This window comes from Grampus griseus (assembly GCF_964374135.1).
Source record: "Grampus griseus genome assembly, chromosome: 20".
Taxonomy (NCBI): domain Eukaryota; kingdom Metazoa; phylum Chordata; class Mammalia; order Artiodactyla; family Delphinidae; genus Grampus; species Grampus griseus.
In genome coordinates this window covers 1,414,277-1,441,052 of record NC_139014.1, presented here as the reverse complement: position 1 = coordinate 1,441,052, position 26,776 = coordinate 1,414,277, and the positions used below count along the sequence as shown (strand labels likewise).

Sequence of the window (26,776 nt, the reverse complement as noted above, 5' to 3'; positions counted from 1 at the left end):
AATATAAAATTTTAATAAAGGCTACATCTCTTAATTACAATAATTATTGTACCAAGTAATTTTCCTTAAATGAACTCTTTATAATGCATAATTTACAGTATAAGTAGGACAAGATGCCATGGCAAAAGTCATTGAGTACAAGACTTGTAATAAAAAGGCATAAAATATATTTGTACATAAACCCCTTTCAAAAAACAAGGGAAAGCTGGAGCCCTCAATATAGGGCGACACACGGCGTGGACACCGTGCAGGTACAGGTACTGTACTGATTCAAGGTCAAGCACTAGAGATAGTGGATTAATACTCTTTTCCGTACAATATATACAGACGTATGGTACAAGGAACGATGGCAAACAGAATGCACAGATTAAGTTAATGTAAAAACCCGAACGTCACGACGAAGGTGTCTGGAGGAAAAGGTGCTGCTAGGTCTTCCCACAACTGTTCGCTTCTTTGCCGGCCGGGGCGCAAGGGGAGGGGGTAGCTTCCAGAATGGCTGGGGTCCAAAAACTACCTTTAAAAGACTCCCAAGGAGTTGTCATCTCAAGAAAAGCACGAGTCGAACCACGTGGCTCCGGAAGGCCTCAGCCGTCGGGTGCTGGGCCCTGATGGGGAGCTCCAGGAAGTCACAGGGTGAACCTGGGGCCCCGGGGAGGCTCCCCCTCCTCCACAATGAACCATCCTGTCCGACAGGAGGGCCCCCAAATCAAACCTCAAGACCTTTATGACAAAATAGAGCAGCGCTGGGGAAAAAAGATGCACCATTTTCTGCGTGTGGCAACGGCAGGACACCATTGTTTAAAAGTCTATGTTCACTTGGAGAAACGCACGGCACACCTTAAATCCTCTTTCCGTGAAACAGGACCACGAGAACGTCCTCTCTCCCCCTTCCGTGTTTAAAGCAGCATATCCACAAACTGGGGGCGGGGGAGTCGACTGTCCAATAAATAGCAGGAAGGATTCCTGTCCAGGTGAGCTACACAGTTTCTCCTAGCGGATGGATCCGGAGCCCTAGGAAGTCATAGGTTATGCACGGCGGTCTCTCCAATACCGTCAGCGTCTACGAGAGCCAGGAGCCGTCCTGTCCGAGGCCGGTGGCCCGAGCCAGACGCCGAGGCTCAGTCGATCCTCTCCACCTTCCCCAGGATCCGGCCCTCGTACGTGGGCAGCACCACCTCGTCGTCCCAGACCTCCTCAAACACGGCTCCACACGCGAACTCGTTGCTCGCTTTTTTGAAGTAATACCTTAAAAGGAAAACCCAACACGCGGCTTGGTAAAGCTGCATTTTCTACTGGGTTTGAGAGGAGAGTCTGTCAGCGCTGGGGGCGAAGGGGTCTGAGAATGCCGCTACCGCGGGCGGCAGGAAGTCTCCGCCCGGGGGTCTGCTTCGTGCGGCTGGTGGGAGGGCAAAGCCAGGCAGGGGCCCCGGAGGCGGCGGCGGCGGCGGGCCAGCAACGCTGAGGCCCAGCACCGTCGCCCGACACACATGCTGAGAGGGACCCTTGCAGAGGACGGCTGCTGCTTTCTCCCCACTTTATTTTTGGGGGGGAGGGGCGGGGAGCGCAAGGCGTGCCTGGAGGGGTGGGTCCCTCAAAGAGCCCCCGACGCAGCCCCCCGACCCGGCAGGAGCCTGCGGAAGGCCGGCACCTCTCAGGCCCCCTGCCCTCCAGCGCCCAAGGGCCGGCCCTCCTGGCTGGTGTCGGGCACAGCTCGGGCTGGCGGGGCCAGGACAGGCTGCTTCCCCTGTGGTCACCGCAGGAGGTGGGCAGCCCACTGCTTCCCAGGGTTGCAGCCACCGAGACCCCCGCTGCTCTCCCCTCTGCCCGGCCCCTTCCCTCCCCTCCTCCAGGGCAAACGCTAAAGGCCCCTATTCTGCCCGCTGATTAAAAAAGCTCCTTCCATCCCACCCCGGCTTCTTGCTTGAAGCCTGTTTAGCTGTAAGGACGCAAACGACCAGCCTGTCCCAGGAGAGTCATGTGTGAAAACTGCTGTCGCGCTCGGCCAGGTCCACCCGAGACCCTTCCCAGGACACGAAGCCAAGGCCTATCCCTCCCCGTCCCAGGCCAGGGAGACCCCTCAGACGCTTTAAACTCGCCCCTGCAAGCTGTCATCTTCAGCCAATAAAGGCCACTCGTGGAGGGAGGGTCACGGTCCCCTGGGGGGAGGGTAATAGCTTCTCAAAAAAAAAAAGTAATTGTGTCTCAGGGTTACAGTGGTTTTCTGTTTTTGTCTTTTCTCCTTAAAAAGTTTTTTTCAGTTCCCCTTGGTTAGAGCTAAATTTCTTTCCTCTTTAATGAAGGCCAGCCAAGTACTTTCATAGGAGATAAGGCTAAACCCAGTGAAACAGCTGCATTTAGTCAAGGGTCTGGGTTTCTGGCGTTGCCGGCCGGGCTAAGGCATCGGGGTGACCGCCCAGCTCAAGGGGGTCAGCGGAGAAGACGCTCTGGCACGAGGAGGGCAGAGTCCCGGGGGGCCCGATGAGAGCTGGGGAGGGGCGCCGTGCACAGGAGACCCTGGGCAGCGGGGGGGAGTTCTTTCTAAATGAGAGGCTCCAATGCCTACGCCACCCCGGGCAGGCCTCGGGCCCAGCATGGGGGCTCTCCCGGCCCCTCTGAGCAGAGACACGCAGCGAGTGACCTTGTCCCTGACTGCGACCTCCTCCCCAGCCCTCCCCTGCGCCCCCAGACTTCAAAGGCACTGCGCTGCCCTCAGCTTCTCTTCCACTGCGACCTGCTTCGTGGCAAACTCTGCTTCCTTCTGCCATCTGGCACGTCTGCAGGGGCTGCTCTGAAGCTCTGCCACGTTGAGACTGCTCAGCACAGCCCAGGCCCCCGCTCCCCGCCCCCATCCTCGCTGGGCTCCGGATGGCGGGCGGCGGAGAGGGGTGTGAGGAGAGTGTCGCAGTGCCACCCCGCCGGGAGGACGAGGCGCGGCGCCCGGTGCCCTCCCGACCAGCGGGCAAAGGGTCCAGCTCCGGCCCGGGAGCCCGTGGAGCCGCCTAGGGCGGCTGGGAAGGGCCGCAGCCTGACCCAATCAGCAGAGAGTGTGCCAGTCGCCCATGTGTGCGAGTCTGTGTGCGTTAAAGGGGAGGCCGGGGCTTCAAAGCCAGGCTTGCTGAGTGTGCCTCAGAAAACACTCCGAGCCAGACGGGGCTCGAGTGGCTGCGTGTGGAGCCGTCCCTGCAGCCTCTGCTCAGCGCCCCTCGGCCCTGCTCCCCTGAAGGTCACCTGCGCTTCCAAAGTCCAGCCGAGCCAAAGCTGAGATCAAAATGAATCCCTGGGGGGCACACTTGTGTAATTAGTTTCACCTTTTGTCTGTTCAAGATTAAAAAAAGAAGAAGAGGAAGAAGGAGCCAGGCCCGTTCCCCAGTCCCCTGGTTCATTTCCAGAACTGTCTCTGCCCGGGCGTAAAAGGGAAAGATCTCAGCCCAGCTCCGGGCCCCGCTGTCAGTCACCTGCAGGGTCCCGGCCCTGAGCCACGTCCCTTCCCTGCAAACAGAGTCACTCTGGGCCGCTGCCCAAATCAGCACCTCCCCTCCCCCCACACCGGCCCCCGTGGAAGTGGCTGCTCTGGGAGGGCTGGGGTCACGGGCCCCGGGGGTCCAGAGCCGGCACGCACCCAGCAGGTGGTGAAGTGTGTTAGAGCTCTCCGTGCCATCCCTGCTCGGGGCAGCAGCAGGGGAGCACCTTCCGGGCCCGGGCTGTCTCCTCTCTAACCTCCTGCCTCTCCTGTCCCAGCCCTGCACATGGCACTCGGGACACAGCGGGATGGAACCCACGGGTTCCTTTGGGACGAAGGCTGCCGAGAAGGGGCAGGTAGGACTCTGGTCATCACCTGCCCCACGTCGAGGGGAAAGTGACCGAGAGACGCCCAGGGCCAGCCCCCGGCTCTTGAATCCCCTCCAGGGTCCGGCAGGCCAGGGTGGGCATCTGGACCGTGTAGAGGGGAGAGGACGCCAGGAGGGAGGACGGGTTCCCGTCCCGAGGCCCCAGCAGGAGGAGCGGCCAGCCCTGACCCCGCCCCCCCGTGCCCACCCACAGGTCCTGCCCTTCCTCTGTTACAGGCAACCCTGTCCCACGTGACTTGGGACACGGAGGCTGAGGGAAGAGGACGCTGCCACAGTGCAGGCAGTGGTCTCTGCCTGTCCCTGAGCCTTCGGTGAGGACGGCCTCTCCCAGACGTGCCAGGAGGGCAGCCTTTCAGCCTTCTCATCAGGCAGTCTCTCCGTCTGCCTGTTCCCTCCCTAGCTTTCCCCCGCACCCCTCGCCCCTTTCAGGCAGAGCCTCCACGAGACGGCCCCAGCCCAGCTCTCCTTCTGCTCCTAACCCTAACCCTCAGGCTCGTCCAGCTGGTAAAAAGAGCCCACCAGGTGCCCAGAGCCCTCCCCGCCGCCACTGCTGCCCTGTCATCTCGGGGAGGGGGGAGGGGACGGCGTCAGTGAGACAGAGCGAAGCGTCGCGCAGCCCCTCCCGTGGCCCCTCCAGGTCTGGCCCGGCCAGGAGGCGACCCTGGCTCTTGGTTCTGAGCAAACCAAGTCCGGAGCAGAAGGAAGCCACGGGACGCTTACCTATAATTTCCCTTTTTGCTGAGCTGCTCTTTAAAGTGGCCCAGGGTCAGGCTCTGCGCCTTCAGCATCCTCCGGTACGGGATCTCCTCCCCGCAGAAGAAGTAGGTGACCACCAGCTCGCTGGCCTGGAGCGCGTGCACCCCCGCCAGCTTCTTTGGCTCTTTGTGACTGAAAACAAGATGGAAAAGCGACAGGTCCCGCATCTGAAGGCAGCAAGCACGTGTGCACGTATGTGCACGTACACACCCAGGGGCGCTGTCTTCAGAGATAAAGTCGGGCTGCAGCTGTACACCACGAGGGTGCGGGTCCCGATTCACAGAGGCAGCCACCTCCGGTGGACACACGGTCCTCCCTCGGGTCCTCTGTGTGGGGCAACCAGGAAGGGACCGTCTCCTTCCACCCCATGGGAGGACAGAGCAGCGTCCATCAGGGGGGCACCAATGGGCTGCTTGCCAAGGAAGATGAGAAAGAAGAAACCCACCCAGAGCCACAGGGACACAGCCAGGAGTGGCATGAGCCCGGAAAGCCAGAGTCCACTGGCGGGGGGTGGGGTCAGCCCTCAGTCATCTCAACTTCTGCATTTTTGTGGAGTGGCTTAAAAAAAAAAAAAAAGATGCAGGCCCGGACAGCTGGTCACCTTAAGGTCCACCAGCTGTTGACAGGGTGGAGGTCTTCTCAGTTCGAACACTGTTCATCGCTCACAACGAACAAGCTAACCAAAAACACTTTAATGAGTTAGGCCACTTTACATCTCTGCAACCTAACGCTTTTTCAACGCACCACCCTGGAGTGAAACGAAGCCTGGCTTCCCCGCCCAGTTTACAAGAGTGTAGGTTTAGGGCAGGAATCATGGGACCAGTGGGGAAGATGTGCTGCTCCCCCCACAAAACAGCAAAGATGGTCCCCTCTCCGTCCCTGCAACAGTGGAGAGGCACCCTCCCGCTCAGTGTGACACAAAGATGGTTTTCCAACTCGCTAACTTTCTGGGCCAATGGGGACAAGTTTTCCATCTGGGTTTGGGGTCCCTCTACCCGTCAGCTAAAGGCTTCCCGTCTGAGCTTGAGTCCAGGAACCCTGACATCCACCACTTCAGAAGGGAACACTTGTGTACAAGTCATGATGCGTTTCTTGGTGCAGGTGGGCTTTTTCAAGATCCTAATTTACGGCAACATCTGGGTTTACCGTTCCTTGTCGCTAATGTGAAAACGAAGGTGATTTTATAGACTAAAAAAAAGTTTTCAAAAACCACAGCCCCTGATAGAGAATTCCCTGAAAACCAAAGCCTCTGGGCGGATCTCAGCAACACCAGGTAAAGACACTCACTCTTCCGAAGCCAGGCTTGGGCTGGAGAAGGGCGTGGCTCCTGGCTGACCAGTGGCCGAGTGGTGCCTGTCCCTCTGCTGACTGGCCACGCAGCACCTGAGGACACCAAGGACTTAGACGGAAGCCTGCCGTCCCCGGGGCCAGTGGGAAGCAGTCAGAGAAGCGCTCTCCCCGGCCTCCGACTTCCGTCCCCGCGGAGACCCAACCAAGGCCTTGTGTTGACGGCAGCCCCTGGAGACCTGGCAGAGCTGTGCTAAGCCCCCCAGGAGCCCAGCACTGGACGCCGCAGCCCAGGCAGAGGGCTGAAGGCTCTAGAAGCCCCCTCGGTCACGGCTCCTCGTGAGCTCACCTCACCGTCGGGACCTTCCTAAGGGAACGGGAGCTGTGAGGGCTGCCTCCTCCCACGCCTCGCCAGGTCCCGGGGAGCCCTTCGGCTAGCTCAGGGGAGCCGTTCCTAGAGGCCGGCAAGGGGACCCGCCACCGGCCGCCCCAGCCACTCACCGCTGCTTCGGGGGCTTGGACACCTCCGCCAGCCGGCGGCAGGCCTCCTCCAGCTGCGCCAGGGTGTTGGGTGGGGCCAGGGGAGGCACCGCAGGGTCCTGGGTGAGCGGGTGGGCGCGGGGGGCGGCGCGGGGGTGCCCGCTGCTGCCCACCCACAGGTGGTGACGGCCGGCTGGGGACGCTCGGGCGCACTCCAAGGGATAGGCCCGCTTGGTGCTTTGGGCACTGGACGGGCAAGGGCGAGAGAGAGCCGAGGGGAGACACGGGATTAGGGGGCCGGAAAGCACGACTTCAAGAGAAATCACAGACAAGGGGAGAAAAGAAAACGCGACGGTAACACGGCTAGGCGCATGGCCCCAGCGCGGCACTCCTGCGGGCCGCCCAGTCGGACGCTCACGACTAGAAAGGCGGGAGCCGCCGGCGTGGCCGCGCTCGGCGCAGAGGGCCCCCCACCCCCACCCCGCCCCGGGCGGCGAGCCGGCGTGTTCACCTGTGCGGCTTGGGCTTGCCCGGCCGCTCGCTCTCCAGCACCCACTGCCATACGTCCTGTGCCCGGTCTCCCTCCTCCCCGGGCGGCTGCAGCGGCCCCGCTCCGCCGGGGGCCCCTCCTTCCCGGGCTGGCCCAGCCGGGCCTGGCTCCGAGCCTCTCCCGCTCCGTCGGGGTGGGACGGCACCTCGGCCACGGCCGCTGCGGGGAATGAGAAGCGCATCCATCCCGGGGACCCCGGCCGCCTCTGCCTCCGCGGCCCCTCCAAGCCGACGGGCGAAGGGCACCTGCTGCCCAGCCCCACGCCCCCGCCTGCCCCACCGCCCTCCCTGCGGCCCAGCGCCTCCGCCCCCCGACCCTCCGACCACGGGACACCTACCCAGCCTGCGCGGCCGCCGCGGGCTCCGGCGCCCCGGGGTGGCTCTTGCACTTGGCGCAGCAGGGGTAGTCGGCGCCCCCGGGGGTAGGGACGGGGCAGGGGCAGCGCGCGCGCTGGGCTGCCTCGGCCTCCACCTCCTCCCGGGTCCGGGGGCCGGCGTGGTGGTGGATGTAGTGGTGGTGGACGTGCTTCGTCGTCTGCCTGCTCACGAAGCCCCGGGCCCCGAGGAGGGGGCAGCCGGCTGGGGTGGCGGCTGGGGGGAGCAGCGGGCCCCCGGGGAGCGGGGGCGCGCGGTGCTGTAGGAGGTGGTGGCGGCGATGCTGGTCCGGGGAGCGCGCACGGGGGCTGTAGCGGCCCACGCCCGGGGACTGGCAGCCCGGGGTCTTGAGGACCCTGGACAGGTGGTCGTCCAGGATGGTCTGCGGGTCCTCCTCGTAGCTGCCCGATGGCAGGAGGGAGAGGGGGTGCTGGGCGGGCCCCGCCTCCCGGGCGCTCAGTGCCAGCTCGGAGCCCTCCTTCTCCTCGTCCTGGAAGGCAAAGTAGCGGTCGGGGGACGCCGGGGTCAGCAGGAGGGCCCCCCACAACCTCGAGCAGGGGGCGGGGCGGCGCCCACCTCTCGGATCTGCTGCAGGCGCTCCTCCAGGCTGTGCCGCGTCTCCAGCTCCAGCTTCAGCTTCTCCAGCCGGGAGATGAGCTCGGCCGCGAAGGCAGCGGGCTCCACGGGGGTCATCTCCTTGGGCAGGCGGTGGGTTCTCTGCGGGGCGCGGGGAGGACACGGGGCGGACGCAGTCAGGGGGCTGCCCGGGCCTGGGGACGGCGCGTCCATGGCTGCGCGGAGAGCGGGCGGCGCGGGGTCCGGGCTGCTCGGCCGCTTTATGCGCGGCGGCCTCGGCCTCATGGAGAGCCATGGTCCCGGCAGCGCGTGCCGCAGGCAGGAGCAGTTGGTCGCACTGCGAGGGGCCCCGCTTGCCCTCCCTCTGGAGTACAACCAGCCCATCAGACGCTACTCTGAACTAGAAAATCTTCAAAGACTGTTGTCAAACATCAAAAAAAAAAAGGCAGCTCTCTGCGATGGGGAGGGGAGAGAGCCCACCTCAAGGAATAAAAAGTAGAGCCTAAACAGAAAGGGAGCTGGAAATGTAAAAAATAAGATTGGAAGGGCGGTGGGCAGCGGGAGGAAAAAGGGAAAAAAGGGGGAGGGGGGAAAAAGAGGAGTCACAGGGCCCAGATCAGACGCAGCGGTAACGTCTCTCCTGGCCGCACACTGCGCACCTTTGAGGCGGCGCCGTCTACCGCTGCCCCGGACCCCCTCTGTTCCCCGCCCCTCCTCCCGTCTCTTTGTACAGAAAATGAAGCAAGTTGCTGCCGGCTAACGGCAGAACACTGCTGCGCTCGGCTGCCGGAAGCGCAGCTACCGAGGGAAAAGGGCGCATCTCCAAACCGGGATGGGATACAAACAGGCACGAGCACGCCGGCCACCGCCGCCAACAGAGAGGACCCCCGCGGCCGGCTTTCTGTCCCCCTGCCGTCGTCTGGTGCCCGCAGCCCCTGCCCCTCATGGTTCTGCACCTTACCCCTCGTTTGCCTCCTGCTTTGGCCCTTTTCTTTGGGAGGGGGCGGGATGGGGGCAGCAGAGAGCCAACCTGCAGAGGCTAGCATCTCCCCACCCGAGCCGCAGATGAGAAAACAATCGCACACCCCAGGACAGAGTCACCGAATTCACAATCCTGGGGGGCCGCACAGCTTTCCTTAAACACACATACCTCTCCCCAGTGCCCCCACCAAGTCAAAAAAATATATATATATATATACACACACACACATATATGAATACATCATCGATACTGCTGTACGAGTGGGGGGGATGTTATTGAGGGGGGATGCTGGAAGTCCCCAGAAAAGCAAACTTAGTAGGCTAATTTTACAAATTTAAGTCTTCCCTGGACTGTCTGAGGGGCTTCAGAGAGAAGTGGCAACAGTCCACACACTAACGCAACGTGGGATTAGCAACTCGATGTGTCCGCTTCCGACGTGTGACATCACCGACGGACAAATCGGATTCTCTGAAGCTGGCAGGAAGGACTCTAAGCAGAGATGCTGCTCTAAGCTGGGCACTCTCTCCCCCTCCCTAAGGAGCAGCTGGACCTCCGGGTACCACAAGAAGCACAGCTCCTGAGAGGCAGATGGGGCAGCTCTCCATGTGCGGGGCCACGGGCTGGCTGCCCCCGGGACTTGGAAATCGTAGGGGAGGACCCGGAAAAGCCCTCCACGCCACGCTGGCCTCTCATCTCAATCGCAGGAAGGAGCTGCTCACGGGATGTCAGACACTTATTGGGACAGATTCAACAAGCAGGCACTAAGCCACGGTGCTGGGGTTGGAAACAGACAAGAAGAGGGACAGCCGACCTCCAGGGCTTCGGAGGAGAAATGGCCGAGCACAGAGATGAACAGTGACTGAAACGACACGGCCACGCGGGCAACGCAAGGAGAACGTCCCAGGACGCGACCCTCACTCAGAAGGCAGATCCCTCCAGCCTCATCCTCTCTCTCTTTCCTTCATTCAGTGGACCAGCAAGTGTTCAGTGAGGACCCACGACATGCCAGGCACTGTTCTCGCCTCCGTGGTGGGATGGACTTAACGGGATAGCCCAACGCAAAGCACCGGTTCCTCCCACCCTCCCGCCCTTCGCTTCTTTCTCATGGAGTTTTCTTTTTTCAATCGAGGAAACGGAAAAGGCCGACTAGGGCACCGTGGGCGCCCCTGCTCTGGGTTACACCGCAGTGAACCGCAGATCGCCCCTTGCGTGGCCCTCCCCTGCCCTCCCTCCCCCCAGGTCCCAGGCGCGCCGGCCCCCAACCCCCCACTCTTCCCCCCAGAAAAGAGCTGCCGGCCGACCGTACTCACCGGGAAATGAGGTAGGCACACCTGGCCGTTGGCCTTCACGCTGCGATGCATTTCTCTCTGGAGCTGTTTCTTATTCCCCCCGAGGTAAGGAGGGATTCCATCTCTAAGGGAAAGGAAAGGGCAGAACCCACCGGCTCATGAGGAGGCCTTAGCGCACGGGCCGACTCACGCGCGCCCGCCTGAGACCCCGCCGACAGACGGGGCCGCGCACCTCCTGGGGCTGGGAGCGCCCCCAGTCCCCGGGTGCTGTGGCCGTCCTTGCAGGGGAAGTCAGTCCCAGGCCCAACCGCCACATGTCCTGCCCCTCAAGCCTCTCTGGAAACGGCTCCCGCTCGGATGCAGGAGTATCAACCTGGGAAGAGCTCGTGTCTCAGAACTGCGCCCACCTCGGCGTGAAGGTCCCCCTATTTTACAGGTGCCCCAAGCCGGAGACTAAGGTCCCTCCAACAGTCTGTTACCACGGCAACCAGGGACCAGACCCACAGGAGACTAAGCCAGGCGCTGGTGGAGGGTGTGCGTTACCCTCCAGCAGTCAACCTCCCAGGCGTTCCCGAACGTCTCCTCTTTATCAGCCACCGGAAGGCATCTCTGGGCTCCTTCCTTCCCTCAGCTCCAAACCCTACTGCCCCCAACCAATGGATTCTCAGATCCGTGACCAACGTGGGCATAAAGAGAAAGCCCCTACTCCGCAGTGCTCTGTGCAATTCATCCAAGTATCTGAGTACCTACTACGTGCCAGACCTCGTTCTAGGCTCCAGGCAAGAGAGCAGCGAAGGAGGGGGATAAAAGTGCAGACGACTGCCCTGAGGAAGCCTGTGTTCTAACGGAGCGGAACAGGTAATAGGCAAAAATTAAAAGGCAACATCTATGGTAAGTTCGAAGGTGGTACAAGCACTGTGACGAAACACACTGCGGGAAGTGGGGAGTGAAGACGGCTGGGGCGTGGAGCTGCATTTTGAACAGGAGGCGGTGGCCACTGAAATCCTCTCCGTGGAGGTGATTCTGAGCAAAGACCAGAGGCCAGAAGGGCCCCTTAACGTTCTTCTTCACTATATTTTTAAAAAGCAAATGGAAGAAGTTTAAAAACAACTCTACCACCACCACCTCCACTCCAGCTAGTCTGCACTAAAAACAGGACCCGGAGTTGCTGTGATTTTTGTTTTAACTTTTGTTCTTGAAAGCAGCCGGACGGTCACGGGGGCATCATTTTCCCATTGCTCTTCCTTCCGAAGCCACTTATTGACAAAAGCCTCAGGTTCACACATTTCCGCACTGAATCACCCTTCGAGGCTGTAAGTGTTGAAATCAGCTGCTTGGCTATTTCCCTCTCCCTGGTGTTTTGTTCATCGACGGGTGGCTGGCTCATCAGCAGTGGGTGACCGCCAGTTGTGCCTAAAAATGCCAGGAGCGGCCTGGACCAACTGGTCGACCTCCGGCTCCTCTGCATGGCCGCGGGTTCCGGAAGGCTGCTGACCTGGGCAGGAGAAAAGGGCTGCCGCCCCAGGGATGCAGTACAGATACAGATGAACTGACCTACGAGCCAAACCCTGGAAAAGAAGCACTTTATAAAGTCCGATCGTACCGAGGGTACAGGCGGGGAAGACAGGTCGACATAAAGCAAGGACTGACGCGCGTGAGTGAGTCCTGTCCCAGGGAGAGGCTGAGGGGGGTCAGACAGCAAGCGCTGTGGAAACGGAGAGCCCGCTGACCAGTGAGGTCAGGTCTCCTAGGCAGCCTCCTGCTCACTAAGGCCTGGGACGGAACTGTGAAGGTCAAGTAGGAGAAAAGGTTCTCAGTCCAAAAACTTCCTGAACCACGTGGAGCTGCATTACAACTCCTCAGCCCAGGATCACCCACGAGACGTGGGCCGGTCGCAAGCAGGCCTGGCTTGACCAGCCGCTAAGGGCCATGCCCGCCGACTCCAACCCGAGGCTGCCGGCCCCCCGTGGACCGAGTGACGTATAATCCAGCTGCACCCTCACAAAAGCCCTAAATCCCCACCGTTTATGGACGAGCAGAGACGCTCCAAAGCTCTCCTGGAATCAGCCGGTAGGTCAGATCCAGGCTTCTGAGCCAAGCCCCTGGTGGACTCCAGCACAGGCATCCTTAACTCAAACATGTACAGTCCAGGCCCAGCTGGAGAAGCCAAGCTCCCCAATGGTCTGAACGCGGGGGACACCAGTTCCTATGCCCCACGGGGTCACCTGGCATTCTGAAGGGGTGAATGGGGGGGGTTGGGGAATATCCTGAAAGTCCCGCTGACCACTTGGTGCTCGCTGGCTGTGGGGCATGCTGGCCCCCCATCTCCCGCCTGAAATCCCTTGTGGGGTGTGGGTAACGGCAGGGGACCAACAGACCGGGTCTCACGATGGTCTGAGCAACAACTTCTGCTGCCCCAGGGCTTCAAGACAAGGTCCACATCCCAACCAGCAACTCTTCCAGGGCCGTAATAAGAGGATGGCTCTGCTCCAGGCCTCTTCCAGGCAATCCTGGGGGTGCGAGTCAAGCACCCCGTGGATCCCACCGTGACACACACGGGGCTGCACGAGTTCCAGGAGGCCCCCGCCTGTCCCCTCCAAGACTCTGACCTTGAGTGTCCCCCAGAAGCCTTTGCTCCTCCCCCTTGCCTCCCAAGATGAAACGAGCCGTAAGGCTTTCACACCTCTCTTTCCTTCTCTGTATAAAGCAGGAGAAAGAAAAGTGAACTGGGGGAGGCAGAGGGAGCAGGTCCCTGGCCACTTGAAGGCAAGAGGAACAAATGCGTTTTTAAACCACTCCTCCAACCAACAACGTGCCCACCACAGCCAGGGCAGGTCAAGGGTCCAGCTGTAGGCAAGGAAACGTGAGACCAGCACAGAAAAGGGAGACCGACTCGCAAAGGCTCAGAGGCTCAACAGGCACCTTCAGGGAAGTGTGCCTTTAACCCCACCCCCACCCCGACCCCCCAGCCAAGAATCTTCTTCCAACACAGCCCCTCATTCCAGAAAGGGGCCTCTCTTCTCTGTACCCAGGCTCTGAAAGCCTGTGATCAGTTTCCTGGCTTCTCAGGACCATGAGCTGACCCGTGTATGCGTCTCGGTCCCTGGACGGCCTCCTTTAATGATAAACATTTTAGTTAGCGCGCCCGCCGCCGGGCCCAGCTGTTTCTGGGGAGCGCTGGTTCCGAAGTGTGGACTCCACTCAGTTGCCATTTAAGCCAAGCCAATGAGTTTAGCCTTTTGACTCGGCCGTGCCCAGCCTAACCTGAATGTCGCCTTCCGGTGGCCTTGAAATAGCGGGCTCACGTACACACGCGTCCACTCCCATTTTCGTCTGGCCACCACCCCGAAGGCGGCCTCTGATCACAGCCAACATCAAAAGGCCGGTTTGTAAGATAAGGCACTATTTGAAGTTCACTCAGATGCTTTCCCCGGGGTCCAAAGTAAACCCATAAGTAAGATATAAGGAAATAAAAATTATAAGATAACCCGGGCCACCCTCTGTGTGAAAGGCGACAAGAAGGTCTCGGGCTGATTTTGTGACACCCTGAGCAGAAGCACCCTCCGATCGCGCAGATGCTGATTTCAGGAGCAGCTCTGCGCAGAGAGAGGTATCTGCCACCTCCATGCTGTCCTCCTAGCTTTCACTTCCTAACAGAGGCCACACCTGGGAGCCAGGAACCTGCTCCTTCTGATGTTTCTAGCGTGCCCCCCGCTCCCGCCACTGCAATCCTCCTACAGCCCCCCGCAGTCCTTCTGCCCAAGGGCTGGGGTTGAGGACTTGGCTGGGAGTCTAACTTTCCAAACAACAAAACAAAACAAAACTAAAACTAAAAAAGCCATTTCTTCTGACAATGTAGGTTTCAGAGCAACGGGCTCGCGAGAGCGCCTGCGCAGAGGCCTTGTACGAAGACTCAACTCCCCAGCCATCTTAGACAGGGCTTTCTGCATGGCGGGGAACCAGAAGTCAGCAGCGGGCCCTGGACTCGCCAAGGACAAGGCCCCCCCGGCCCAGCTTCTCCCGGGCCTCGTGCAAAGGCCCTGGGACTTAACTGCTTCCCTGGCAAGTGAGACGACTGCTTGTGTCCGATGAACTCCACCTTCTGGAGTCTACTGAAGGCGTACCGTGACCCCCGCGCCTCCCGCCCCCCGCCCAGCTGTGCCCCTTCCCCAGCCCCCAGCAGGGCAGCCAGCCCCGCCCCCCGGCCTCTGTGCCCACGAGAAACGGCCAGGGCTCCTTTCATGCCTTACGGGGCGCTCCTATTCACTAGCGCCAGGAGGTTTCAAAGGGGCCTGCTGCCCTCTCGTCCCGCTAAGCTCCCCCGACTCGGTTCAGCTCCGCGTCCCCCTCGCACTCCATCGCTCGCTCGGGCTCTGCTCTGTGCCGGGCCCCAAACTGGCCCAGCCGAAGAGGGCTCTAATCCCGGCCCAGGACCCCGGGGCACCTGCCCGACGGGCCAACCGGCCCGAAAGCACCTCGCCCGGCCCGGCTTTCAGTGCCTGCCAAGCCTGCGGGCCCGCCTGCGCACCGTCGGAATGGCTCTTGTGCCGAGACCCCTTTCCCACGCTGATAGGAATCGTGGGCCCGGTGGCACCAACATGCCCACGTGGGGTGTGGCTGCGCCGGCTGCATCCAATAAGCTGCCCTAGAGGCTGGGAGGAGGACCAGAGGCCCCCAGCGCTGACGTCAGAAGACGGGCTCCAGCACACGAGCCCCAGGTCCCCAGGGACCCTCCCCCGCCCCTTGGGGTCCTGGTTTTCTCATCCCCAGCCCGAGGCAGCTGCGCCGAGGGAAGGGCTGGCCACGCCCTGAGGTTCTGCCACCTGGGACCCGGGGGCACCTGCTGTGCTCCGGAGAAAAAGTTGCCGAACGAGGGATTTGCCCTCTGTCTCGATTACCAACACGGACCCTCCTGGCCCACACGCTGACCCGTGCCGCCCAGGACAGCTGGCTTCTCTGATCCCGGAACACGGCTTCCCCGGGTGGTGAGGGCCTTAAGCCCACGATCGCTCTAGCTAAAGGCGGGAAGGGCGGGCAAGGGCTCTAAAGTCATCGCTCGACAGAACTGGGGGTTTTTCTTCTGGGCATAAAAGGGGGTTAAAAAAAGAGGGGAGAAAGCATTACTTACTCCTCCCTCCCCCTCCCCCTTAAAAAAGAAAGCTGTGTGGTCACTAATAAATAAAAACAAAAGAGACTCAAGGTAGCTCAAAGGTCTCATTATCAACTACGGGGCCTCACGTTCACGTGGGGCTGGAGGGAGCAGGCCAAGGGCAGGGGCCTGTCTGGCCCGGATCTGAGTCCTGTCTGTGACGGGAGTAGTTACGGGAGCGCTGGGCGTTCCTCCCTCCTCTGTAAAAGTCACAAGCGTTGGCCAACCTTTCCAACTGGGTCCTGCGGGGCTCACCTGGGTATGGGGACTACACCCGAGTTATCTCATCCTGAACCCAGAATCGCACGTCCGTGCCGGGGAGTCGGAGGTCAGCCAAAAATAACCTTGCAGAAAACTCAACGGAAGCCTCCTAGTCGAAAGGAAACTACGTCTGGCGAAGGAGGGTCGCTCGATGCCCTCGTTCAAGTCCAGCTCACTCTTATTTTACACACGACGCTGACTACCTCGTCATCCAGACGCTAGTTCAAAGCTAGAGGAATGGTGCTGCTGGAGACAAGCGCACGAGCGAAAACACGACAGCAGGCAGAAGGGCAGAGAGAAGAAAGAAAACCGTCGTAAAAAGGGGGTGAGGCACCAATATCTCCAGGGGCAGAAAGCCTTACACAATCTTGAATTCTGTGAGATGAAATTACAACGGAGAATGAAAACAGACCTTGGGATTAATTATTTGAATCAAGAAACAAATTATGCCTTGCCTGATACTACTGAATAAACCCAGAGCGAAAGCACGTTGCTTTAAGGAATACGTCCGCCAAAGGATAGTATTTTTCAAGTACAGTAACTTAGAGTTCAGTCGATATGGAAAACTGACCTCTGTGGAAGCCCTCATTCCTTCACTTTGGATGAAAGGTGTGTTGTTCCCTCCCTCCATTTTCACTCCTGCCAGAGGGCTATTCTCCTATTAAACTGGAACTTTTCACCTTAAACATCTCCCTCCTTTTACTAACAGGGGAATCTGAGGTAACACAATAAAAGCCACCAGGAAAATCAACAGTCGAGTCCCAGACCAACCCGTCAACTTTCCTTTCAACTGGTTCCACACCGCAGGCCAAGCAACAGATCACTGGCCAGTGGAAACCAGATCATTTCAAACAAACTGGAAGAAGAGCCGGTCCCGTTTTGGGAAGCAAGCCAGAAGGAACAACCTCGACACGAGCGCGCCAGAGCTTACAATGGCTCCACGGGCCTGCCTTGCAACACGGTTCCCCTAGCAGAGGATCCTCCTCCAAAATGTGTGTAGAAAAGCCTCCAAAGGCCACTTTTAGGACGGTGGTTCTCAACTGGGTGCTGGGAGACGTGCCCTGGGGAGTCTCGCCCAAGCCCAGGCCCCACCTCCTCCGAGCCTCCTGAAGCAGGAGACGGGGACGCCTGGTCCACCTCCCCCCTCCACTCCCACCCACCTGAGGCTCACAGAGGATCCCTGTTCTCCATCCACAGAGGTCACCACTGCGTGACCTCGAATGACCTCCAGCTCAAAGCATGACCCTGCCCCATGGCCTGCTGACCACATCAGACCACCCCGATGGCTTGGACCGCATCCAGAAATGCCAGCCGTCCATCTGCAAAAGAGCTGAGGTCAGAAGCTGCTTTGGAGAAAACCCCCAGCTAGGGGCAGAGCCCCGGCTGCAGAGGGAAGACGCCCGCCGACACCTGACGAGCTGAGCGACGGCCGCTTGAGCACATCCGCGAGCGAGCCTGGCACGCAGTGTCCTGGAGGGAACCCTGGCTTTCTGACCCCACCTTCACTGAGCCCCCAGACACACAACCTTCCCAGGCCACCCCACCTCCCCACCTGCTGGCTCTGCAGAGGGACACCCGGATTCAAGACCCTCTTCTGCCCACCGGGAAGGCAGGCGAAATGATAACCGGAAGACGGTCTTTTAAACTCAGGGAATCTGTGCGTATTCACCTTAACCTCCTCCCTTAGTTTGCTTTCTTCTGTGAAGGTACCATTCAAGCCCCTTCCAAGGCTCTAAGCTTCACTCCACCCAGGCGACCACGGGAGCCTCCTGAGCCAGACCAGGCCCACCCCGGGGCCTACTCCCCTCCCATCCAACAAACGTCCACGTGGACACAGGTGGGATTGGCAAAGCCGGGTGAGGACCCTGCCCCGTGGCCTGGCGGGTCACGCCGCCAGCCGCGTACGTGGTGGGGAAACCAGAATGTACTTACACGCTACTGTCCGTCATGGACATGGAATCGTCGGTCAGCGCGTCACTGGATATCTCGCTGTCGTTGGCGCTGGTGGCTGGCGCGAAGACGCAGCCGGAACCCACGTGGTACGGATTCACCGGATCGCTCCTCCTGAAGGACCACAGCACTGCATCACCGACTCTCACCCAAAACCCAGGGAACCGGGGGACCCCAGGACAATCCCACAACGTGCTCCAGGCCAGCCTGCTGCCAGGGCTGGGTGCTCCTCTGGGCGGAAAGCAGGGGCCACAAAGGGGCCTGCTGAGCCGCAGCTCTGCCAGGGGACAGGGGACCCCAGGGGCTCTTACAGAGTTCTTGAGAGACACCTGGAGGGAGGACCCTGCTCTTAGAGGGGAGGCTAGGGAATGACCGACGGGATGGAGTGTCCTCTCTCCCTGCGCCCACCCCCAGGCCTGTACAGGGAAGGAGACAAGAGGACAGCGAAACTTCCACACTCCCCTCCCAGGTTCTGTTAGCGGAGATGAGAGGCAAACAACTAGCGGCTGGGCCTGGCGAGTGGACAGACGGACAGATAGGCAAGTTCAGGATGCGGTCTGGGGCTTCCGTCCTGCCCCGAGCTGGGCCTCGGCCCACAGCCAGGCTGCCCCCCCAGGGCCGCCGAGGGCCTCCGGACGCAGAGGAGCAGCACAGCGGTTTCCAAGGAAGGTCCAGGCCCTGCTCCGGTGCCTCTGGCCCTGTTCTGCCCCCCCCACCCCGACCTCCTCCCAGAAACGCCAGTGTGCCGGCCCAGCTGGGCTGCATTCCTCTTGTGTCACCTGCTGTGTCACCGCGAGGGCCTCAGTGCGGGAGGGAAGGGAGAGGCAGAACCCGCCGTGGTCGGTGGGCAGGAAGGGCCCTCGTCTGCAGAGACCCAGGCCCGCTCTGCCAGGGCCACCGAGTCCAAGTAAGGGAACTTACTCCATCAGGCCGCAGCCGCCAGTCTGTAAAGATGGCCTTGGGGTTGGCGGATGAAAGGGGCCCCTGAAAGGTGACAGCACCTCCTGCCCGTGCTCACCGAGCCCCAGCCCTTTCGTGAGGTGCACAGCCCCAGCCTCTGGTCCCCTGGCACCCATGGCTTGGCAGGCGGGTCCCCGTGACGGGGGTTGGGCAGGGGTACCAGAAGGAAGGCACGAAGGCGCCCGACACACGCCACCTCCTCCGGCCCTCACTGCCCCTGGGCGAGGAGCGCGTGTGCCCGTTTGACAGATGTGCCCCACAAGCACAGCAGCCCTGGATGTCAGAGCTGGAAGCAGCAGGTGTGGGATGGATTCGTGTGGCTCCCATTCAGCCTCTCTCTCTGCCCCTGTTCAGAGACCAGCCTCGACGTTTCAAAGAGCTCTCGCATAAGAGGCAGGATGAGTGACCTGGAAGAGGAAGTCCTGGCCCTGCAGTGTCGGAGGGGGCGGGCCGGGAGGCCGGGTGGCTCCCCGGGACGGGGGGGGAGCAGATGTGAGGATCAGGGATGGGAGAAGCGGTGGACAGTCCTCCCCAGCCTGGGGCAGGAGGGCGTCAAGCTGGCTGGGTGAGGGGGAGCCGGAGGCTTCCCCAGCGGCACGAGGGGTCTGGGGGGCCACCAGGCTGCACTGAAGTGGCCGTGGGGCAGGCAGGCAGCCGCTGCACAGTTTGGCGGGAGGGAGGGCAGCGGGGCTGGAAAAGGTGGGAGAACAGCTTGGCAGCTGTCCTCAGGGGGCCTATCCTCTAGCTGCAGTGACATAACAAACAAGAGTGACAATAATTGTCCAGCCCAACCCCGCCGCCCCGAGATGCTAACGAAGCCCGAGGGCCACCAGGACGTAGGGCTCGCTGTGGGCAGGGCCTGGTTTACTCCCTGCTGCACCCTCCCCCGGCCCCCGGCAGGGGCTCAAGGACTGTCTGCTGCCCGATCGTCTTCACGACCCCCCAGGGAGGTAACGGGCCCCAAGCAGGGGCCGAAAGTCTTGTCGGAGGCCACCCGCTGGAGGCCCGGCCGCGTGGAACCCATCTCCGGTCACCTGGAGGAGGTGACGGCAGCAGGGACCCCGAGTCTGTTGGTCTGAGCTAGGCCGGAACGTCAAGCCAGATTCCAGGAATGTGACGTGGTGAAGTGACCAGAAAGTGCAAACGAGGAACGTGGCGCTTAAACCCATTGACCGCCACGGCCCAGCGACCTTGACCTGTCACCTGGACACTCTGGTCATTGAATACCACGGGCCAGCGACCTTGACCTTGTCACCTGGATACTCTGCTCCCCCCACCACTCTGCCCCCAGGATTTTCTACGATGATGCAATGAGGCTGGTGAGATCTTCCATGACGTAGAACTGGTCCCCACATCCTCAGTGTGGGATCTCCAGACACCAGGGCAAGAGAGAGAGGAAGGTGGTGAGAACCAAGGAGAGGCAGTTGGTCTTTCTGGAGAAGAGACGAGATGAGGGATGATTTAGTGAGAACAGTCTCCTAGCCGATAAGAAGGAGGGTGGCTCTGGTGGTATTGCCACTGAAGGTGGGACAAGAGGAAATGGCGTACAAGCCAGAAAGAAAAAATCCCTTCTCCACGGCCAGGGCAGCCCCAAGGGGCGGGTGAGTGCAGGTCACGGGGTCGCCCAAGGCTTTAAAATGGCCCAAAGCCCCCAGCTGCCTCGATGGGCCGCTGCCTCAAAGCAGGATGGAGAAGCTGATGGACTTCAGGAATCAAGTAACACAGAAATCAAGAGGCCGCGGGCTGGTGCTGGCCTGGCTCCCGGCCAGCTGGGTGACCCCAGGTGTCACAACCTCCGTGGACACAGGGCTCCACTAAAACAGCGCGCAGTTCAAACACGGCCACCTGCACGGGGTCCGCGTGTTCTCCGAAAGGCCCAACGAGGGCACTGTTTCTGGGGTTGGCATAGGAACGCTCCAAAACACCACCGCCAACAAAAACAAGACTTCTTGGGTGACACTGATCATGACAATTACACAGCGTCAGTGCGTTTCCATGGTGAAGGCCTGTCCCGTGTACGCGACTGCAAGCTCCACGAGGGCAGGGACAGGTCTGTCTTCCCCATCTGGGCCTCCCCAGCCGCAGGTAGCGTGGGGCTCGTGGCAGAAGCTCAAAGCTTTTTCCACTCTCCTTCTTTAAGGACCCAGGACCAAGCGGGCTGCTGAGGGGTGTTTTCGCCTAAGAGGCGTAGCAGGGAGATCAAAAGAGCCAAAATGGCCTTAAACCGCCTTCACACACTCTTTCCATCCCTTCAGGGTGCTACCTTCGTGGTATTAACACATTAACGGTGCCCCAAGCATGAGGGTTGTAACTCAGCCTCTGCAGGGAGAAAATGACTCAACAGAAACCCCTCCCTCCCCCACAGAAAAGGGCACCTCGCTCAGATCCCGAGCGTGGACAGAGTTCTGTGCTCCCGGTCAGACACACGGGTCCCAAAATAAACTCGTCTCCCTCCCTTCCAAAATAGAGGGCTACTGTGTGACCGGTAATTAAAAATGGAATATACTGCTCTTAGCTCAGCTGCCTGCAATAAGTATTGGGATTTTCCTACCATCATAACAGGACAAGGCAGAGGAAGGTGGCAGGCCTGTGGGGAGAGACAGAGACTCAATTTTTTAAGAGCTCAGAACTTTGTCAAAATCATCACGTAATTTCAAGAAACTGAATTAGAGCTGCTTTCTTGTGATCGCTTTAAAAAAAAAAAAAAGAAGAAGGGAAGAAACTCAACCACACTGCAGTAATTGTCCCCAGATGCTTTGAGTGTTTCTTCAGGACTGTTGTGCTCCCAGTTGCTGCAAGGGTTTTAAATTGCTCTGGAGAGTAAAGGCCTATGTACAGATTTTGCACTGGGCATCCATCCACAGACCTGGTTTGCAATTTCAATATGCAAAGGGCTTTCAGCTGTCAGGTAGCAGAGACTCCTGGGACCTTAAGGGAAGGGAAACGTGGGCTCCTCCTCTGCCCCCCACCACCATTCTTATCTCTTATCTCAGTGAGATGCTGCAGGCCCCCGCCTGCTCCCCAGACACCAGGGCAAAGCCCATACAGAGAGCACAATAGACGTGACCTTTGGGACCCCTTTCTGGGTCCCCTCTCACAACAATGCAACTTAAAAAGTATTGGCTTCTAAGGCTGTGTGCTCTTCTTTTCAAAAGCCCTCTGACAGGGGCTTCCCTGGTGGCGCAGTGGTTGAGAGCCCGCCTGCCGATGCAGGGGACGCGGGTTCGTGCCCCGGTCCGGGAAGATCCCACGTGCCGCGGAGCGGCTGGGCCCGTGAGCCATGGCCACTGAGCCTGCGCGTCCCGAGCCTGTGCTCTGCAACGGGAGAGGCCACAACAGTGAGAGGCCCGCGTACAGCAAAAAAAAATTTTTTTAAAAAAAGCCCTCTGCCTGGAGCGAGAGAGGCCAGGCACGCAGATGGCATCAGGCAACACCCTTCTGAGAGCAGGCCAACTTCGACAAGCGACAAGCGTGTCCCAGCAAAGCGCCCTCCTCAGAGCCTGCACCCGCTCGCTGTGGCCCGCTGCTTCCAGCACAGCTCTCCTCTCGCCTCATTTGCTTTGAGGATGGAGGCCAAGCTCGATTCCAGTGGCTTCGCATAAACCGGCCCCATCAGCGAGCGCTCTGGGGGGACAGGAAGTGCTGGGAGCCACCTGCTGGGGCCCCCTGACTTTACGTGAGGCCAGAGCAGAGGGTCCAGTGAGAGACAGGTGAGACCGCCCAGGGCAGGACAAGGAGAGCATCCCGACCCCGGCTCCGAACTCCACAGCCCCTCCGCACACGCCTCCATGCTCCAGGTGTTGTGTGTGTCTGTGTGTAGTCTGTGTCTGTAGTCTCTGTGTGTGTGTAGTTTGTATGTACGTGTGTGTGTAGTCTGTGTGTGTCTGTGACTGTGTGTGTGTCTAGTCTGTGTCTGTGTGTATGTGTGTGTAGTCTGTGTGTGTCTGTGTAGTCTGTGTGTAATGTGTCTGTGTGTCTGTGTCTGTAGTCTCTCTGTGTGTGTGTAGCCTGTATGTCTGTGTGTATAGCCTCTCTGTGTGTGTGTGTGTAGCCTGTCTGTGTGTGTCTGTGTGTGTCCCCGTGTGTGTCCCCGTGTGTGTGCTGTCTGTGTGTGTGTCTGGGTATAGTCTGTGTGTATAGTCTGCATGTAGTCTGTGTGTGTGTGTAGCCTGTGTGTGTCTGGGTGTGTGTCTGGGTATAGTCTGTGTGTCTGTGTGTCTTGTGTCTGTGTGTCTGTCCGTGTGTAGCCTGTGTGTGTCTGGGTGTAGTCTGTGTGTGTGTGTCCCCGTGTGTGTGTTGTCTGTGTGTGTGTCTGGGTATAGTCTGTGTGTGTGTGTGTCTGGGTATAGTCTGTGTGTGTCTGTGTGTGTGTGTGTGTGTCTGGGTATAGTCTGTGTGTGTCTGTGTGTGTGTGTGTCTGTGTGTCTGTGTGTGCGTCCGTGTGTAGCCTGTGTGTGTCTGGGTGTGTAGCCTGTGTGTGTCTGTGTGTAGTCTGTGTGTGTGTGTGTCTGTGTGTAGTCTGTGTGCATAGTCTCTCTGTGTGTCTGTGTGTAGCCTGTGTGTGTGTGTGTGCTGCCGTGTGTGTGTGTGTCTCTGTGTCTGTGTGTAGTCTGTGTGTGTCCCCGTGTGTGTGGGTGTGTGTCTGTGTGTGTGTGTGTAGTCTGTGTGTGTCCCCGTGTGTGTGTGTGTGTGTCTGTGTGTGTCTGTGTGTCTGTGTGTGTCTGTGTGTCTCGCCCTGGCTCTGGGTTACTTACAGGGACCATCAGAAGCCCAGGCCTCCTGCTGGACCCCTCTCCAACCCGAGCCCCTCCCTCTGAGGACCATGCCTGCTCCTAGGCTCCAACTCTACATGAAACCTGACACCACGTCAGTAAGGACACAAACAAGTCATTAAAACGAGGCTGCTCTGAGCCTCAAGGAAATCAAAGGGCTTAAAGATCAGCCATGCCCTTGGCATCCAGCTGCCCAGACTGCTGCTCAACAGCTGGTGAAAGGGACCGACCCTCGGCAGGGCAGGACTCGGGGCTCCTGGTTCATTCACTGCACCTGGCCTGACAAGTGGCGGGGAGGCGGACTTGACTTGGGGCCGATCCCACATCCCAGAAGAGCTGCGAACGCGGCTCAAGGTCCGCCAGCAGAGAAAGCCGCGGCGCGGGGAGGGGACATGCTGAAACTTCACAGTGAACACGCGCTAGAACCCAAGGCTCACTCTCTGAAAGCGGGACCCGAACCTGGCTGGCGCTTCTCACACAGCCGGTGATGAGTACTGTTCAGACATTTCCCTTCGCAACGGGCTTTCCTGTCTATTATCTTGGTCCTAATGTTACAGCGACCTGTGACATAAACTGAAGGGAGGGTTGTCCGCTCCCTTTACAGAGGACACACGGGCTTCAGAAAGACTTCAGCCCAGGCGGTAAGAGGCGGTCCGGGCTGCAACTCGGGCCTCTGAATAACTCGGGGCAGCTCCTAATAGCACACCTCAGGCACCCTTGAATACCTCGCATGTTAAACAAAATACCGGGGTGCGTCTTAATTTCTCTCTGATGATGCCCAGGTAAGACATGTGCAGTCCGGGTAAGATACGTCATCTCTTCCCAACAGTGGGAGAAAACACACACACGAATCTCGTATGGAAACCCCAGAGGCCAACGAAAGGTGTCATCTGTATGTGAACACCCACGGTTCCCATCCAAAAGGCAAGTGCTGACACGCAAAGCACCCCAGGCCCTGCATCCGGGGTCTCCGACGCTCCCAAGGGCCCGCCCCCTAAAGCTGAACCCTAGTGACAGCCCAGCCGCGGGGCTGTGGAAGGGGGAGGGGCTCGCCAAGGCTGGGTCCTCCTGCCCACCCGCGAAGGGGAGGGGTCACAGCAGGGTCCCACCTGGGGAGCCTGTCTCGCTGTTTACAAAGGTGGTGCTCTGGGTCCTGACACTGGAGGACACAGAAGCTGCACTGTCTGAAGGCTCTCGGAGAAGCTGCCTGACCACAGGCCTTAAGTAGCCTTGGCGACCGCTGCCAACCTGGAGGGCATGGAGGCCAGCGGGTTTACCCAAACGTCCACCTAACAGAACAGGGCAGGGGTGGCAGGTGGCCCGTGACTGCCAGCCACAGAAGCCAGAGCCAGTATCTTCCTCCAAAACAGCCTGAAGCCATGAGCTTAGAGATGCTGAAACAACTCCGTTCACGTGATCCTTGGCTCCCTCGCAAAAGCCAATCCGTTCCCACTTAAGGTGTAGACCAGATGTCTGCGCGCAGACGGCCGGCTCCCGAGGCTGCAGGCGCGCCCCCTGGTGGACCCAACACAATCCTTCCCTCCCTGCAGGGCCACCCCGAGATCACAGGCTTCCAGGCTCAGACCCCGCTCCTCTGCCCCTCCTCCTACCTCGGACCCTACAGAGGGAGGGTAACCTCCAGAGAGACAGCCGCCAGATCGCGTCTGCCTTTCCGAACCCACGGAGCCGGACACAATGGACAGCGAGATAAGCGGCTCCCGGCCAGCCCCTCCCCTCATGCTGTCCGCAGCAACCTGGGATTGAGAGGCTCACTCTCTTTTTGGACATTTGGAAGGGGAGAGCGAGAAAGAGACATAAAAACTCATTCTAACAGGAGGTCTGAAGTTGCCTCCAAAGGTCAAGAATCTTGAGACTTGGCCATTCTATAAAGAACCATTGGTCTTTGAAGCCTCGAAGGAGAAGGTGCTCTTCCCTTCTCCAGTCTTCTCCGGCCAAGACCTCTTCTCCATCAGCACCAAGCAACGCAATAATCAACTGGGGTCTGCTCCTCGGGCCGCAGGCACTGAAAACCCAGAATAATGTATCAGCGGCTCCAAAGCTAAGGGTCCTGCACTCGGGAAAGTCACAGGGCCTCCCCTCCTTAGGAGGGTTTCTTGCAGGGTTAATACCTCATTCCACAAAGAGAACCGCAAGCCCAGCTGTTACGCCAATTGCTGGCTCTCATCTGAACGGAAAGCTCAACGGATCCCACTTATCCCCACGGTCGTGGGCACGCACGTTATTTCCTGGGGCTCCGCCACAAGCCAGGTGCCTCCTTGGCCACGTCCATCCTACTCCCTATGTCTTAGCTGTGAACAGCCCCTTCCCAAACCGGTGCCTGGTAGCTGGTGAGTCATCGGCATCAAAAGCTGCCGTCCTCTCTCCACCACCCCACCCCAAGACTGGCCCAGGATAGGAAGTGACCCGCATGAACGCACACTGCCTGCCCCTGTGTGAAGCCGGCACCGGAAGACTACAGGTATTCAGCTGTGTGTGCGTCGCTTTCCCGCCCCTTTCAACAGCAAAACGCAAGGTCGAAGGGTTCGTGGCCAGCGGTCCGAGCTCAGGACAGGCCTTTGTCAGCCTCAGCAGCACATGCATCCGTCCATCCACCCTACTTAACTCAAAACATCTGCAAAGGCCAGCTCATCCTCCAAGCTCCCCCCAGCCCCTCACCCTCCACCAAAGGCTCACCTGTATCCATTCTCGACAGTTTCTGTGGACCTCACACCGACTGTAGCCCTCAGGGTCTTGCTGGACAAGCCGACCACGCCGGGGGACAGTTTGCACTTGAAGTCGGCGCAAGTCCACTCTTCCTCCTCGTTCAGCGTGGGGAGGTAGCCGCACACGAGCTTCAGGCTTCCCAGCCCCCCGCCGCCCACGCAGGCCGGGTTTTCACCCCCACTCCTCACGTACTCGAGGTATATGTCAGAAGTCAGAAACATCTGGTAGGCATTGTCCTCCATCACCGCCTGGATCTCCGTCTGCGCCTGGTCAAACATGACAGAGTCGATCTGCTGCTTCTTGATGCCGTCTCTGATGTAGGTCTTGGTGGCAGGTTTCAGCTGCTTGGAGACGATGCTGTTGTTCTCGATGTACCTCTTGTAGATCGCTTTGGCTACTCGTAAAGTTTTGGCGTCCTTCAGGTTCATCTGCCTGAATCCGTTGCAGGCAAACCAGAAGTCTAAGGTATCCACACATTTCTCCCTCTCCAGGAAAGTCCGGAAGAGATAAGCACCGTCTTGGTCCCCCAGCAAGGAGTGCAGGGACTTGGTCCACCTGGTCAGAGGGGAATCCGGAGACGCCCGCCCCTCCGGCTCCCCCAACCCGTCCTCATTCCGCCTGGCATTGGAGGAGACAGGCAGGGGTTTGGCGACCGGGCCCTTTCCCACCCCGGGCTGGCACGGTGGGGTCTCCCCTTCTTCGCCCGGCACTGGGGGCCGCGGGGCATCCTCGCGGAAGCTGCTGCTGGGGTCTGGGAGGCGAGGCACCAACACAGCGCTGCTCATGGCGAGTGAGTTCTTCTCGCTGAGTTGAGGAAT

At 59.7% G+C, this 26,776-nt stretch overlaps 1 protein-coding gene across 1 annotated transcript; it reads right to left on the bottom strand.

The window, feature by feature from the left end:
- On the bottom strand, window positions 1–26,776 carry AXIN2 (axin 2). The gene is made up of 10 exons (XM_082679023.1): window positions 25,929–26,776; window positions 17,485–17,616; window positions 10,164–10,266; window positions 7,872–8,012; window positions 7,259–7,785; window positions 6,883–7,080; window positions 6,393–6,617; window positions 5,892–5,987; window positions 4,569–4,736; window positions 1–1,245 (listed from the first exon to the last, which is right to left on the bottom strand). The coding sequence occupies exons 1-10, from the start codon at window positions 26,741–26,743 to the stop codon at window positions 1,119–1,121; spliced, it is 2,532 nt and encodes an 843-aa protein (XP_082535149.1). The 5' UTR covers window positions 26,744–26,776; the 3' UTR covers window positions 1–1,118.

Excerpts from the sequence above, each read along its gene's own strand:
- AXIN2 (XM_082679023.1), bottom strand. The coding sequence starts at position 26,743 with ATGAGCAGCGCTGTGTTGGTGCCTCGCCTCCCAGACCCCAGCAGCAGC. Across the intron at positions 10,267-17,484 it reads TCCATGACGGACAGTAGCGT|AGATGGAATCCCTCCTTACC; the intron begins GTAAGTACATTC and ends CCTTTCCCTTAG. Across the intron at positions 8,013-10,163 it reads TGTGCCTACCTCATTTCCCG|AGAACCCACCGCCTGCCCAA; the intron begins GTGAGTACGGTC and ends CGCGCCCCGCAG.